This window comes from Garra rufa, chromosome 3, assembly GCF_049309525.1.
Source record: "Garra rufa chromosome 3, GarRuf1.0, whole genome shotgun sequence".
NCBI classification, from domain to species: Eukaryota; Metazoa; Chordata; class Actinopteri; order Cypriniformes; family Cyprinidae; genus Garra; species Garra rufa.
This window is the reverse complement of record NC_133363.1, coordinates 57,898,460-57,915,382: the sequence shown is the minus strand read 5'-3', so window position 1 is coordinate 57,915,382 and position 16,923 is coordinate 57,898,460. Positions and strand designations below refer to the sequence as shown.

The 16,923-nt window shown below is 33.0% G+C and overlaps 2 protein-coding genes across 3 annotated transcripts in view; one reads left to right on the top strand and one right to left on the bottom strand.

Moving 5' to 3' along the window:
• The first annotated feature begins 3,389 nt into the window (after window positions 1-3,389).
• On the top strand, window positions 3,390-4,517 carry LOC141332438 (gap junction delta-2 protein-like). The gene has a single exon (XM_073837572.1). The coding sequence runs from the start codon at window positions 3,390-3,392 to the stop codon at window positions 4,515-4,517; it is 1,128 nt and encodes a 375-aa protein (XP_073693673.1).
• Window positions 4,518-9,453: 4,936 nt separating this feature from the next.
• The window catches only part of sh3gl3a (SH3-domain GRB2-like 3a), an 83,230-nt gene continuing 75,760 nt past the window's right edge, over window positions 9,454-16,923 (bottom strand). The window contains exons 9-11 of one of the 2 annotated variants that reach the window (XM_073836441.1): window positions 13,421-13,453; window positions 13,081-13,149; window positions 9,454-9,918 (exon numbers count right to left, since the gene is read on the bottom strand). In XM_073836441.1, coding sequence (XP_073692542.1) covers window positions 9,713-9,918; window positions 13,081-13,149; window positions 13,421-13,453 — 308 coding nt within the window. In that variant the 3' untranslated portion in view covers window positions 9,454-9,712. The remainder of the gene's footprint in view (window positions 9,919-13,080; window positions 13,150-13,420; window positions 13,454-16,923) is intronic. The other variant, XM_073836442.1, reaches the window with a different exon arrangement.

Here is a 16,923-nt window from a genome sequence, read left to right as displayed (position 1 = left end):
GGAGTATAACTTAAAGTGGACAACGACTATCCAGTCACTTCACAGACAAAATAATGTACTTTTAATTTAATGAGGCACATCACAAGAAATCTCCCATTAGAGCCGACGATATTCAAGTACACAATGCCAAGTTTAAAGCACAACTTAGATTAGTACATTTTAGTATGGTTCACAATTTCCACAAAATATATTACACTGCACACTGTAAAAAAATGAACATGAATTTAACGGTAAAAAACTGTAAAAATGCTACACTAAAAACCTGTTAAATGGTTAACTGTAAGTTCCCCTTCTATATACGGTGAAAAACTGTGTTGGACATTGCATGTAATTTTATGGTAGTGGAAGTTAAAAAGAATGTCGAATTTACAGTAAATAACTGTAAATTGACATTCCCAGAATTCCCTGTTTCATTTTTATTTTGTTTTTTTTTTTGAAAAAACTTTCTTATTTTTTTTCTTGACAGTTTTGTACAATAGGGTTGTATGTTACATCTAATGTTTTTAAATTAATGTTTTTTTTGCATAATTTCAGTTTTATGTGTTACCATGATGGTGTTTAGTGTTTGTGTGAATGACACTGTGCACCTTCTATATATGCTATTATTTATACCTCCTTGTGACAAGTACTCCTTGCTGCAGACTGTAGCGCGGTGACGTCAGGTACCTACGTCAGATATGTGTTTACCACATACCGCGCATGCGCAAAGTGACGTATGGTATGCCTGTGTAATTTGCATTGCGTGGTGACGTTAGGCGTTTTCGCGTCGTTTGTGACGTAACGCGTCATTAAAACGCATGCGCATACTTAACATAATACTCTTATAATATGTAAAAGTATTAAAAAAAGCTAAGGTGAAAAAAAAGAAGGGGAAAAAACAGTAATATGTAGTACAGCACAAATCCATGATTTTAACCATGTCTGAGGTAAAATTATATGGAATTACAGAGTTTATTCTGTAATATTTGTGTAGTATACAAGGTATTAACATTGTTGCACTTTATTTCACTGTGTATATTGTAACATTACTCTGCACCTTATATGTTTCTTATTTTAACCTTTCCTCTGTCATGATTCTTGTTTATTTAGTATAATTATGGACATTTTTCTGTTGCTTTGGCAATTCTGCCTGTGGAATATTTAAGCCAATAAAGTAGTATTAAGTTAAATAGACTACATACAGTATATTTTCAGTGTCTACATCCCATTTTATGCATGGTGCCTCCAAAAAACCAAACTGATAACAGTGATCTTTTATTGCAAACAACAAAACAAAATATAATTGTATATACTGTGACGAGTCGGCTGCCTCCCCCCTAATTATCATCACCACCCCGTCCCTTATTCGCCGCCCTTCTCCAGGCTCCCAACGGGAGTGGGTGTGTATGGGAGAGGAGAGTCGCGAAAACATCCCGGGCTGGCGGTGTGTGATGAGGAGCACGTGAACTGAATGAAGCCTCATCACCGCCGCTGCGGATCCGGATGAGGACCGCACCCGTGACGGCTGACGGGCCAGGATGCCGGGCCGTTTCATCCCCCAGAAGTGCCGCGTAGGCGGAGGAGGAAGATGCCGCTGAAGAAGCCGCCGCCCCTCGCGCCCCGGACCTGAGCAGGCGCCTTCACGACGAGGACACCAGATTCCCCGTTTATTTGGACACATTTACCCCCTTGGAAACTTGTTTTCTTTTACTTTCTGTTTAATAAAAGCCTCTCCGAGGCCTGACGCCACACCCACTGTGTCTGTCGTTTGCTCCTCCCGCCACAATACATATATATTTTTATATATAATAATTAAAACTATAAACATGACACATGAGGACAAGAGAAAACAACAACAAAAATAGTTTAAAAAAGTTAATGAACATGCACATGCGCACATTGCGCAGTAACGCCAGTAAGAATAGCGCGCATGCGTGTTATATACATACCATACGTAAACACATACGTGACGTAGGTACCTGACGTCACCGCGCTACAGTCTGCAGCGAGGGGTGTCTCCCTTGTGATGGGCTTTGGTTCATCATGTGATGTTGTCATCAGTGTATTACAAAGGTACAAAAAAAAAATTCAGTAATATAAAAGGTAGGTACATTACCTTTATATCAGTTAATGAAATTACGATATTATTTACCTGTAAATTTAAGTGAAAACTGTAAAACATAAAATATTGCTACCATATTTTTTACGGTGAACTTCTGGCAACCACAGCTGCCAGGAAATTTTATGATTTTTTTTTTTTTTTTTTTTTTTTTACAGTGCACAACTCTTTTTGGTGTTAATATTAATAAGTAACGCTTTTGAGCAGCAAATCAGCATATTACAGTAGTCAACATTTGAAGTAGATCAATGTTATTGTATTGTTTTGGTTTTAGGACAACTTTGATGAAATGTTTCAAATGTTGACCGTAGAATGATTTCTGAAGGATCACGTGACACTGAAAACTGGAGTAATGATTCTAAAAATTCAGCTTTGCATCACAGAAATAAATTACATTTTAAAATATATTCAAATAGAAAACAGCTTTTTTGAAATTGTTATAATATTTCATAATATTACTGATTTTACAGTATTTTTAATCAAACAAATACATCAAACACACAACACATTTTAGTGTTGATATTAATAAGAAATGCTTTTGAGCAGCAAATCAGCATATTACAGTAGTCAACATTGGAAGCAGATCAAAAAAAGTTCATCATTGTTATTGTATTGTTTTGGGACAACTTTGCTGAAAGGTTTTGATCCACTCCAAATGTTGACTGTAGAATGATTTCTGGAGGATCATGTCACAGTGAAAACTGGAGAAATGCCTCACAGAAATAAATTACACTTTAAAATATATTCAAATAGAAAACAGCTTTTTTGAAATTGCAATAATATTTCATAATATTACTGATTTTACTGTATTTTTGATCAAACAAACACAGCCATGGTGAGCATAAAAGGCTTTTTTCAAAAACATCCTGAACCCAACTTTTAAAAGGGAGTATAACTTAAAGTGGACAACGACTATCCAGTCACTTCACAGACAAAATAATGTACTTTTAATTTAATGAGGCACATCACAAGAAATCTCCCATTAGAGCCGACGATATTCAAGTACACAATGCCAAGTTTAAAGTATAAGTTAGATTAGTACACAAACTAGATTAGCACAAGGACATATCCACTATCAGTGGCGTATTTTTAAAAGCGTGCAACGCATATCATGTACGGCGGCAATCTGAAAAGACCGCAATCTGCCGACGCTATCAAGAGCAGGACAAGTGCCGTCTCTCCAGCGGTTTGTAAATGGACTCTAAAGACAAGCGACGGCACCATGTGACCAAAGTGAAGTGGACGGCACGGCCCTTATCTCTGAAGGAGAAAGGGATGGCTGGGAGCAGTGATGGCACCTTCGCTCTCCGGCCAGAGCTGTAACATGAAAACGGCCGTCCTCGCTGGCAACAGAGCTAAAGTGGATCTATTTCAGGTGCTGTACTTCAAGAGGCCGGCGCGCAGAGACATGACAGAATGGACGCTGCTCAAGCGGCTGCTGGACGCCGTGCACCAGCACTCCACCATGATCGGACGCCTCTGGCTCACGGTCATGGTGATTTTCCGCCTGCTCATCGTGGCCGTGGCCACTGAGGACGTCTACACAGACGAGCAGGAGATGTTTGTATGCAACACACTTCAACCGGGATGTCCCAACGTCTGCTACGACGCCTTCGCGCCGATCTCACAACCTCGCTTCTGGGTCTTCCAGATCATCACGGTGTCTACACCTTCGCTTTGCTTCATCATCTACACCTGGCACAATTTGTCCAAGCAGCCAGAGGCCGAGCAATCGAAGGAAGCGTATGATCGCAGCTGTGACTCGGATAGTTGCTCCATCAAGTCGCACAAACATCTCGGACACAGTCTTGCTGATGTCCTCGAAGGCATCGCCAACCAAAGCAACCAGGAAAAAGCTCCAACCAAAAGCTCCTCAGGCGTCCTTTCCAAGTACTACATCTTCCACGTTTGCTTTCGCGCCATTTTAGAAGTTGGTTTTGTAGTGGCTCAATGGCTCCTCTTCGGTTTTCACGTTCCCGCTCACTTTGTGTGTTCAGCAAAGCCTTGCATGCAGAAGGTTGACTGCTATGTCTCACGTCCCACTGAGAAAACCATCTTTCTAATCTTTATGTTTTGCGTTGGCATCTTCTGCATCTTCCTCAACTTCTTAGAGCTCAATCATCTGGGTTGGAAGATGATCAAGAAGTCAGCGCTCATTAGGGATGGCTCTTGGAGGGGATACGGTGCTATAAATCAAGATTCGCAGTCGATAGCTTCGTTGACTTTCAGAGACGTCACCAGCACTACTTCTTTACCAACTTTAGATCTAGTCGTGGATCACCAACCTGAGTGGACCTGCGCTGGAAACTGCTCAACGAAGAAAGACAAGGAGAGTAGAGGAACACAATCGCTCAAGGGCAAATCACAAGGAAATAAAGGAAGAAAATCCAAGCAGAGGAGCACTGAGGTTTGGATATAAACTCGGTTGTGGACAATTCAAAGAGTCTTAAGTTTGATTTTGATGCTCGTTTTGTTTGTAGGTTTTTGAAGGCAGCTGTACTTATTTGGATGAGCTTGAGAAATAAAATGCACAATCAGTCGTGAGATGTAATCAATATTTCCACATCGTTTATTTATGCAATATACAGGGTGTAATAATATATTCATTTACAACATCTATAAACCACTTTGTGTATAAATTATGCCAGAGAGCAAAAAGAAAACAATTCACAGCCTTTCCTTTCACTCAGCAATGTAGTGATGAACAGAAGAATACTAAAATTGGCATAGGAGTTAGTAATAGTGTTTGGAAGTGAAGCGCTATTCTACATCTAAAGTCCGAGATTGATATTTTTGGGGTGCCACATCAATTTTTGAGTTGCTTGGGTAGTTTTTTGTGCAGGGTAGTAGCTATGCTGTTTTTGAGAATCGATCATTCATTTTACTACCACATTATCTATGATAATTTTCATTTTGAATTTAACACAGCAAAAAATGGCTTATCTCACTTAGTATTTTTGTCTTGTTTCTAGTCAAAATATCTGAAAATTCTTAAATTAAGATGCATTTACTAGATAAGCAAAATGATAAGATATTTAGTCTTGTTTTAAGCAAAATGCACTTAATTTAGACGAAAAATATTGTCATGTTGCTTATCTAGTAAATGCATCTTAATTTAAGGTTGTTTTTGATATTTTGACTAGAAACAAGACAAACATACTAAATAAGATGGGCCATTTTTTGCAGTGAAAGCTGCCGTGTGTTATTTTTTAAATTATTTTTTAATGTTAAAACACTTTCTCATATCCCAGTATTTTGTGCAGAGAAAATGAGACGCCATACCGTTCAAAAGTTTGGGGTTTTAAATATTTTTGAGACAGAAATATAGTAAAAAATGTGTTTTAGCGCATAGGAAAATTTTGAAATATTATTACAATTTAAAATAACTATTTGCAATGTTAGTATATTTTAAAATGTTATTTATTGTTCTGTGATCAAAGCTGGATTTTCAGCATCATTACTCCAGTCTGTAGTCACATGATCCTTCAAAAATCATTCTAATATCCTGATTTGCTCAAGAAACAATTATCATTAGTAGTAATATAGAAATCATTGTGCTTTTTTGCGATTCTTTGATGAACAAAGTTAAAAAGAACAGCAATTATTTTTAAATTATATATATATTTTGAACATTAAAAACATCTTCATTGTCACTTCTAATCAATTTAGCATGTCTCTGCAGAATAAAGCTCTTAATTTCCTTCCCATAAATCCCCAATCTTTTGAACAGTTGTGTTTGTAAGTACATAACTTCCTGAGTATTGTAAACACTGTGGTACTTTTAAAACAGTGCTCAGTTCGAGTAAAAAAAAATCTGAAAAATTAACCTTTGACTCAAATAGTGGCATGAGTTTGGGACAATGGAAAATGTTAGGTAACGTTTCTAAAAAATAGGGCTGAATAAAAATATATAAACGTATCTAAATTAATTTTTATTTATTTTTAAATTCCAAAATTTCTTGATCTTTTTACTCTGTGCCATTGTTTCCCACACTGACTTTCAGCAACTCTTCATCCCTGCTGCTAAATCTAGTAAAACAAGTGATATTTCAGTGATAGTTTGAACAGTTATTAGATTAAACTGCATGGTTTGGGCCTGTTGTTATTTAATAAAAAAATAAAAATTATTTTTGGAAGGTTCCCTATACACTACCAGTCAAAAGTTTTTGAACCGTAAGATTTGTAATGATTTTTACAGAAGTCTCTTCTGCTCACCAAGCCTGCATTTGTTTGATCTGAAGTACAACAAAAACAGTAAAATTAGGAAATATTTTTACTATTTAAAATAACATTTTTTTTTATTCAAATACAATTTATTCTTGTGATTTCAAAGCTGAATTTTTAGCATAATTACTCGTCACACGATCCTTCAGAAATCATTCTAATATTCTGATTATGTTGAAAACAGCTGAGTCGAATTTTTTTAGGCTTCTTTGATGAATAGTATGTTCAGAAGAACAGCATTTATCTGAAATAAAAATCTTTAGTAACATTATGAAAGTCTTATTATCACTTTTGATTAATTTAAAGCATCCTGGATTAATGATGTTGAACGTTTTAATTTGATCACATTTGAAAATATATTCAAATAGAAAACAGTTATTTTAAATAGTACAAATATTTTAGAATTGCACTGTTTTTGCTGTACTTTGGATCAAATAAATGCAGGCATGGTGCGCAGAAGAGACTTCTTTAAAAACATTACAAATCTTACAGTTCTAAAACTTTTGACTGGTAGTGAATCTATAGGGAATTTCTTTCATCACTGAATTTTTCTTCAGAAAACGCACAAATATAGTACTTTTAGCAACTCAGTTTGGTGCTGTTTGTGGCACATTGCAGTTGTAGGCAAAAAAAAACAAAAACTACCCTTTTCCTTGGCCAGAAAAAAATATAACAGGGAATGACAAGTCAAAAATGGAATGATCTAAAAAGATTTCTGACAGTCGATGGCAGTATCTGTCCAATACAAGTTCAGTTTCATGCACAAGAAACATACGGCTCAGAGTAACGAAAATAATATTCGACATTACTGGAATACAGTCTGTTTTTGGTGGACAAAAACACACAAATTTTGTCAGTTCAAACTAAATTGGTCCGAATTTGACAGATTGCAATTTCTAAAACATCATTCAGAGCCTGACATCGGTCAAACAAACCACAAAGGCGAGCAAAAAGTTCTTGTTACGTACAGTACGAAGTTGTGAACCATTTCAATATATATTTGTATATATATTTATAATATACTTTTTAGCACTCCATAAGATAAGACTGATAAAATTTCGTATTTCTCGGCATGGCAGAAAGAGATACAGTAGAAAGTGCAATGTCCTAAAACCAAAAAAAAAAAACAACAACGCAAAAATAAAATGTGCACATCAATGGGTGTGTTATTCTAAAGCTTTAGTGCAATACAGCCACCGTTCAAAAAAAGCACTTGAAGGCGCGAGAGAGAGCGAAACCCATTACAAAACACCTGCGATACTTACTATGATACCTAAAATCACAATAAGTGTGTAAACGGAGACAGACAGAGAGAAAGAGAGAAAGAGGACATTCATAAGAGTAGCAGTCAAGAGAGTCACAGTTTATAGAAAAATTGTGTTCCAAAAAACACATAAGACCACTGCAGGCAGGTAAACCCAGTATCAGAGCAAAAGAAAAACATACGGAGACAGCGAAAGTACAAATCCACCCCATTGGATGCATCACATTTTCAAATGAATACGGTAAATGCTGCGTTCAAGCTGAAATAAAATTACACTGCCAAAACATAGTCTTTTAATCAGTATTTTGATGTTTTTCCAAGAAAAATATCTAAATGTTAAATCATTTTTTAAATAAAAAAAAAAACAATAAATATCTTTTAATATTTCAAGTGAGTTATCAGTTTTTTAATTTTTAGATAAAAAAATAAAAATAAGTTTACTTGAGCAAAACGCTGTTTTGAGGGAATAAAATGTAATTTTTGTGTTTGTCACTGTCGTTTTTTACGTTTGTGTTAATATTTTGAATTAGATTTTGTTTTTATATTCGTTTACATTTTTAAAGTTCAGTCATTTTTTTTGTTTTATATAGTTTTTATTAAGTCTTTTAAAGTTAATGTCCAATTATAGTTTTAGTTAATATTTTATTTCTGTATTTGTTTTCATTTTTAAAGTTCACAAATTTTGTTTTGTTTTTTATTTAAAAAAAAACAAACAATAAATATCTTTTAATATTTCAAGTGAGTTATCAGGATTTTTCATTTTTAGATAAAAAAATAAAAATAATTTTACTTGAGCAAGCTTGTTTTGAGGAAATGTAATTATGACACTTGAAGCATAAATTTAAGTAGTAATTTTGTTGTGTGTTTGTCACTTATTAGTTTTTATAGTTTTTATTATGTCTTGGTTTCAGTTAATATACTATTATAGTTTTGGTTAATATTTTAAATTACATTTTATTTTTATATTTTATATTTTCACTTTTTAAGTTCAGTAAATTTGTTTTTTGTTAGTTATTAATTTTGTTTAGTTTTTTATGAAAAACCCCCCGGAATATCTTAATATTTCAAGCGAGTTATCAGTTTTTTCATTTTTAGATAAAAAAATAAAAATAAGTTTACTTGAGCAAAACGCTGTTTTGAGGGAATAAAATGTAATTTTTGTGTTTGTCACTGTCGTTTTTTACGTTTGTGTTAATATTTTGAATTAGATTTTGTTTTTATATTCGTTTACATTTTTAAAGTTCAGTCATTTTTTTTTGTTTAATATAGTTTTTATTAAGTCTTTTAAAGTTAATGTCCAATTATAGTTTTAGTTAATATTTTGAATTATATTTTATTTCTGTATTTGTTTTCATTTTTAAAGTTCACAAATTTTGTTTTGTTTTTTATTTAAAAAAAACAATAAATATCTTTTAATATTTCAAGTGAGTTATCAGGATTTTTCATTTTTAGATTAAAAAAAATAAAAATAATTTTACTTGAGCAAGCTTGTTTTGAGGAAATGTAATTATGACACTTGAAGCATAAATTTAAGTAGTAATTTTGTTGTGTGTTTGTCACTTATTAGTTTTTATAGTTTTTATTAAGTCTTGGTTTCAGTTAATATACTATTATAGTTTTGGTTAATATTTTAAATTACATTTTATTTTTATATTTTATATTGTCACTTTTTAAGTTCAGTAAATTTGTTTTTTGTTAGTTATTAATTTTGTTTTGTTTATCTTAATATTTCAAGTGAGTTATCAGTACTTTTCAATTTGAGATAAAATAAAATACAAAACATTTACTTGAGCAAAATGTTGTTTTGGAGGAAAAAAATGTCATTTTTATGACACTTGAAGTATAAATTGAGCAAAATGTAATGAGTTTTATGCATAAACAAAAAAATATGCAATTTTTTTTTTTTTTTAAGAAAAACAATGCAAAAACACTGATTAAAAATTATTTTGACAGTGTAAAAATCTAGATGTCGCACCATGAGGCCTGGAAAACGTCATAAGATAAATAAATACTGAAATGTAAAAGGTTCAAAATTGTCTGTGGTGGAACGCAAGGCTTTCATTGGTGAGAATGCAGCAGAGGATGTTGGGTGAGCGGACGGTTCAGACAGTCTGGTTTGGCGTGGCTCATTGAGGCAGGGGCACTAGGACCTCCACGTAGTTTATGGGGAAGAAACCCGACTCGCCGTTAATCATGCCTTCATACCAGTTCTCATCGATCTGATTGGTGAGGATGATGATGTCGCCCTCTTTGAAGCCCAGCTCACCCTCGTTCTCCGGTTCGAAGTCGTAGAGCGATCGACAGCAGGGCTGGTCCAAGTGTGACTCGATCTCTGGAAAGAGGCAAATACAAACATCACATGCATTTAAACATTTGTTAAAAGAACAGTTCACCCATAAATTAAAACTCTGTTATTTTTACATATAATTCATGTTGCTGCAAACTCATATGCTTCTTTTTTTAATTTTATGATCTTGTCCTAAAAATGTTCATAGCGGCCACAGTTGTCAAACCAGTGTCATTTTATTATTATCAATTACATACTACTAAAGTTTTTGTTAATATTTTTAATCAGGTTGTATGTAAAAATGTTTACATTTTCAGTCATTTTGTGCATTAATGTGCAAGTTTTTCTTTTTATGGTTTTAGCTTTAGTTAATATTCTATTATAGTTTTTTAAAATTACATTTTACACTTTTTAAGTTAGTATATACTTTAGTATATAGTTTATATACCATTATAGTTTTTGTTCATATTTTGAACTAGATTTTATTTTTTATATTTGTTTTCATTGTTAAAAGTTCAGTAATTTTGTTGTGTGTAATTTTTATTAGTTTTGTCTTTTAATATAGTTTTTAATTAAGTCTTGGTTTAAGATAATGTACCATTATAGTCATAAGATAAAATTAATTTTGTTAATATTTTAAATCAGATTTTATGTAAAAATGCTTACATTTTTGTTCATTTTGTTGTGCACTTTTGTCATTTTTTTTTTTATTATCAAATTTTAGTTTTTTTAATATAGTTTTTATGAAGTCTTGGTTTTCAGTAATTTTGCTGTGCATTTCTGTCATTTTTATGAAGTTTTTGTTTTTTTAATATCGATTTTTAATTTTTTTCAGCTTTAGTTAATATACAGTTTTAATATATAGTTTTCGTTAATATTTTTAATCAGATTGAATGTAAAGATTTTTACATTTTCAGTAATTTTGTGCATTAATGTGACCAAGTTCTTCTTTTTTTTGGTTTTAGCTTTAGTTAATATTCTAATATTTTTTTTTTATTTTTTAATTACATTTTACACTTTTTAAGTTAGTATATACTTTAGTATATAGTTTATATACCATTATAGTTTTTGTTCATATTTTGAACTAGATTTTATTTATTATATTTGTTTTCATTGTTAAAAGTTCAGTAATTTTGTTGTGTGTAATTTTTATTAGTTTTGTCTTTTAATATAGTTTTTAATTAAGTCTTGGTTTCAATTAATATACCATTATAGTCATAAGATAAAATTTATTTTGTTAATATTTTAAATCAGATTTTATGTAAAAATGCTTTCATTTTTGTTCATTTTGTTGAGCACTTTTGTCATTTTTTTATCATCAAGTTTTTATTAAGTCTTGGTTTTCAGTAATTTTGCTGTGCATTTCTGTCATTCTGTCAAGTTTTTGTTTTTTAATATCGATTTTTAATTTTTTTTTAGCTTTAGTTAATATACAGTTTTAATATATAGTTTTCGTTAATATTTTTAATCAGATTGTATGTAAAGATTTTTACATTTTCAGTAATTTTGTGCATTAATGTGCATTTTTGTCATTTTGATCGAGTTTTTGTTTTTATGGTTTTAGCTTTATTTAATATTCTATTATAGTTTTTTTATATTTTGAATTACATTTTACACTTTTTAAGTTGGTATATACTTTAGTATATAGTTAATACACTATTATAGTTTTTGTTCATATTTTGAAATATATTTTATTTTTATATTAATTTTCATTTTTAAAGTTCAGTAATTTTGTCATTTATTCGTTTTTCTATAGTTTTTATTAAGTCTTGGTTTCAGTTATACTATTATAGTTTTTGTTAATATTTTGAATTTGATTTTATGTTTATATTTGTTTGTATTATTGAAATTCAGTAATTTTCTTGTGTGTTTGTCATTTATTATCACTGACATACTACTATAGTTTTTGTTAATATTTTGATTTAGATTTTATTTAAAAATGTTACTTTTTTTAGTAATTCTGTTGTGCATTTACATCAAGTTTTTGTTTAGTAATTTTGTTAATATTAATATTTTGAATGAGATTTTATTTTTACATTCATTTTAAGTTTTTAAAGTTCACACATTTTAACAGTTTTTATTAAGTCTTTGTTTTAGTTAATATACTATTATAGTATATTAGATTTTATTTTTATATTCGGTTTCATTTTTAAATGTCAGTAATTTTGTTTGTCATTTTTATTTGTTTTTTTTCATGTAGTTTTTCAAGTCTTGGTTTTAGTTAATATACTATTAGTGTTTTTATTAATATTTTGAATGAGATTTTATTTTTATATTCATTTTTATTTGTAAAGTTCAGTAATTATGTTGTGTGTTTGTCATTTTTATTGTTTTTTATATCTTTTTTTATTAAGACATACTATTACGTTTGTTGTTATTATTTTGAATTAGATTTTATTTTTATATTCGATTTCATTTTAAAACTTAAGTAATTTTGTTGTGTGTTTGTCATTTTATATTTTATAAAAGATTATTTAATCTTGGTTTTAGATTGTTTTAGTTTTAGTTATTTTAGTACTTGCGTATAAAAATGAGAAATAAAATAATTTTTATATATTTTATTTTATTACATTTAATCTTTCTTTTTTTTTTTTAGTAATAAATGTTTTTTAATGGTTTTAGCCAATAATAAAAAAAAAAAACGTGCACACATTTATAACACATACAGCCTATTCCATTAATATGAAATATAATGCACTTATACGCACAAAAATGCACATAATGCACTAATATAATGCAAGAACTTGCATGGAGTATTTCTGTAATATGTTTGGTCATATGTACAGCAGAGCTTGACAGACTCCAGTCACTATGAAATATTGTTGAAATGTTTTTGTTTTCCATGGAAAAAGTCATACAAGTCTGGAAACACATGAGGGTGAGAAAATTGGGTTTAAAATGAAATATTTAACATCTACGTGCTGCATTCAAACATCCAGTGCAACTAATGGAAAACAGCACAGGGTTATTGAGATGAAAGTAATAGAAAATCAGTTTGAGAGCTGATGTGTGGGCAGATGAGATGAGTGGGTCCGCATCAAATCTGTGACCGCAGATCTCCAACAAAAGCTACACATATTTCTGCAGAATTCAAATAGCCATTATTGACCAAACACTACGCATCTCCTGGCCTTCACAGGGCTGCGTATCGCCTACTACCTCACACTCAGTGAGCGTCTATGCATGAACCTACAGGATGATACTCACGTTTGCTATCACCATTGGGGCTTTCAGGCCATGATAGAGTCATGGGTGCTGTGTGTGTGAACTCATCAACTGAGAGCAAAAACACATGAGATCAAACATGAGAGACAAACACATACACACGACTCACAATGCTGATGAAAATGAGCATCTATGAATTACAAATGGGAAATGTAAGATTGCCTGGTTTATTTGCGTTAAAAAAGGGGGTGCTAAAAAAAAGTGTTAAATATTCCCAATACTTCTAGTCTTTTCAAGTCTGATTCACACTGGTTGCATTATGCATTTTTCTTACAAGCAGGTAAAAGTAATAAAATATTTTCATGAAAACATTACCACCTACTTTTTCCATTTACAGTGTGGTTGACTTGGATATCTGAAAGGAATATGAATGAATATGTGAGAAAACATGATGGCGGTGAAATATGTGACCCTGGACCACAAAACCAGTTTAAGTCGCTGGGGTATATTTGTAGCAATAGCCAAAAATACATTGTATGGGTCAAAATTATTGATTTTTCTTTTATGCCAAAAATCATTGGGAAATTAAGTAAAGATCATGTTCCATGAAGATTTTTTCTAAAATTCCTACTATAAATATATCAAAATGTAATTTTTGATTAGTAATATGCATTGTTAAGAACTTAATTTGGTAACTTTAAAGGTGATTTTCTCAGTATTTAGATTTTTTTGCACCCTCAGATTTCAGATTTTCAAATAGATGTATCTCGGCCAAATATTGTCCTATCCTAACAAACCATACATCAATAGAAAGCTTATTTATTGAGGTTTCATATGCGTATACATCCAAAATTTAACCTTATGACTGGTTTTGTGCTCCAGGGTCACATATGTAAGCAACGCACAAAAGCCATTTATGAGCCTCTTGCTTCAAAAATACAAAGAAATGAGTCAGAAGACGAAAAAAGGCACAAAATGAAACAAACAAACAACAGGTTGGTTTTGAATACAAAAGCACTAAAATCGACTGTATAACACTGTGTAACTATATGAAAACCAGAGTTTGATCCAGAGTTTACCTGGTAAAGAATTATTATAATTCTTTTTAATACTAAACATTTTAAACTCTGTACTTGCATTAATAATAAATAAAGTATACAAAAATCTTAGATCATATAAAAGACTAGGATTTTATAATATGTACCAATAAAAGTTATCTTGATTAAGGCCATTCCACACTGAACACGAAAAACCGAAATGAATGAATGAATGACGCGCTGAAATAAAACAACAGATACCTATGGATGCTTCCACATAGAGACAGAACAATCCAACGCTCTCCATTGACTTTGTATTGCGGAAAGCTGCCTCCTTGTCATTTCTGACTTATAACAAAAATCAGAACAATGTCTAAAAGCTGCTATATGACAAGGTGTACAGTAAAACAAGCTAAAAAACACAAAACTAAGTTTTTATAAGCTGGCGACCTAAAAAAACGAGCGTTTAAAGGTCCACTGAAGTGCCTTGAAACACGCAGCGTTATTCTATGTGGTGACGTACTTTTAACTGAAACAAAAACATATCGCCTAGCCCCGCCCACTTATTTTGAATAGCCAATAGCGTTCCATTTATGTCAGCTCGGGCCAGAACCGTTAAGCTCGGTAAAGCCGCATTTGTAGCTTATGACAGCCACAGACTAATAAATTACCCCACAGATTCAATATGAAACTCTTGCTGAAACAAAATAGTGATCATAATCATGCTGAGGCTGTGTAGTTTAATGCATGCCGATCGCACACATGAGCGCATATGATCTGCTCCGTGTATTGCGTCTCTGTGTAGGGGGCGGGACAATACGGACTCTAGAGAGCATTTGATTGGACAGAACGTTTGATGAGAAACTGAAGTGCACGGTGATATCATCAAAATTGTTGATTCATATTAGCGGAAGTGACGAGACTGTAAGTTTTGAATGCCCATATCTTGTAAACGCGAATTTTGTCGTTGTTTTGAAGCACACTAGCTTATAGATAATCTTAAGGCTAATTTATTCATACTAAAAGGCAAAAAACTTTAATTTTGATTTCAGGGGGACTTTAAGGACACAAACGTAGAGCGCAACATGTCATATTACTCTGAGAACTACGCCCGCTGGAGGGAAATTTAACGGCAACAGTAGACATTCATTATTTTTAACTATGCCAAAGGATTATTTCACAACCCTGAAAGGGGGAAATATATTGAGAAACGAAATTGTATTGGTCTATGCCAGTGCTCCTTTTCCTTACCTTCCTTTTGTTGGAGAAATGATCCAACTGAATGGCCCAACGTGAAATAACCAGACACCTACAGCTATTTGTATCCTTAAACACTCTTTTTTTTTTTTTTTTTAGGTCGACAGCTTATAAAAACGTAGTTTTGTGTTTTTTAGCTTGTTTACTGTAGACCTTGTCACTGGTGCGTTCACACCGCACACTTTGTCTGCGCCAGGCAACGCTCCCAACGCATCTAGTTTGACGCATGTACGTTGAAGCTTGCAAAGCTTGCTTTTTGGTGCGTTCACACCGCACACGTCAGGCAACGCTCTGTCCCTCAGACTCCTCCACTGCTTTTTGCACTCTTCCCCTGAATAAACCATGGCAAACTAGTAGGGACTGGACATTTTGGAATTTTGTCATGACCATGTTTCGCCAGCTATAAAATAATTACGTTGAGAAAAGATTTGATAACTTACCCGACATCCCGATCTCTTCAGCGATCTTCATCCAAGTTCCTTTTCATTCCTAACTTTATACAACAACGAGGACGGATCATACAATTATCTGCGATTGCAGACGGCTACAATGAGCTTTTGTTTTCCATTGTTGAAAATTATTTTTTTTCTGCTCCCGCTTCATTCAAGATACGTGTGGTGACGTCGCTACAGTGAGACGCTCTGATTGGTTGACGCACTGCGTCAAGTGCGTCAAGTCCGTCAAAAGTTCAGCTAGCAGTGCGTCAACCAATCAGAGCGTCTCACTGTAGCGACGTCACCACACGTATCTTGAATGAAGCGGGAGCAGAGAAAAAATCATTTTCAATTTAATTATATTATATATATATATATATATATATATATATTGCTCATTGTAGCCGTCTGCAATCGCAGAGAATTGTATGATCCGTCCTCGTTGTTGTATAAAGACAGGAATGTAAAGGAACTTGCTTGGATGAAGATCGCTGAAGAGATCGGGATGTCGGCTAAGTTATCAAATCTTTTCTCAACGTAATTATTTCCCATTTCGTTAGCTAGTGAAACATGGTCATGAGAAGATTTCAAAATGTCCACTCCCTACTAGTTTGTCATTGTTTATTCAGGGGAAGTGTGCAAACTAGATGCGTTGCCTGACGTGTGCGGTGTGAACGCACCAAAAAGCAAGCGTTGCAAGCTTCAACGTACATGCGTCAAACTAGATGCGTTGGGAGCGTTGCCTGACGCAGACAAAGTGTGCGGTGTGAACGCACCAATAGACTTTACATGTAATCTTGCCGCAACTGACGCTGACGTTTGGGGCGGTGTGAACGCACCAACATTGTTCTGTTTTTTGTTATAAGTCAGAAATGACAAGGAGGCAGCTTCCCGCAATACAAAGTCAATGGAGAGCGTTGGATTCCCCCCCGGTGTGGGCGTGGCCTAAATGCGCTCGGTCTCTAAAGACCGCAAACATTCGCGCACCGAAAAAGTTTTTTTTAACAGTTTTTTTCAGTTTTGCAAAGTGAAAACATGGCCGTCCAATAAGATTTGAGCATTACATCACGTGCCCAAAGCAGCTGCTGTTGCACAAAAGGACGAGAGTGTTGGCGCTGTTTCGAAAACCAGTGTAAACAAACACAGAAGAAAAGTAT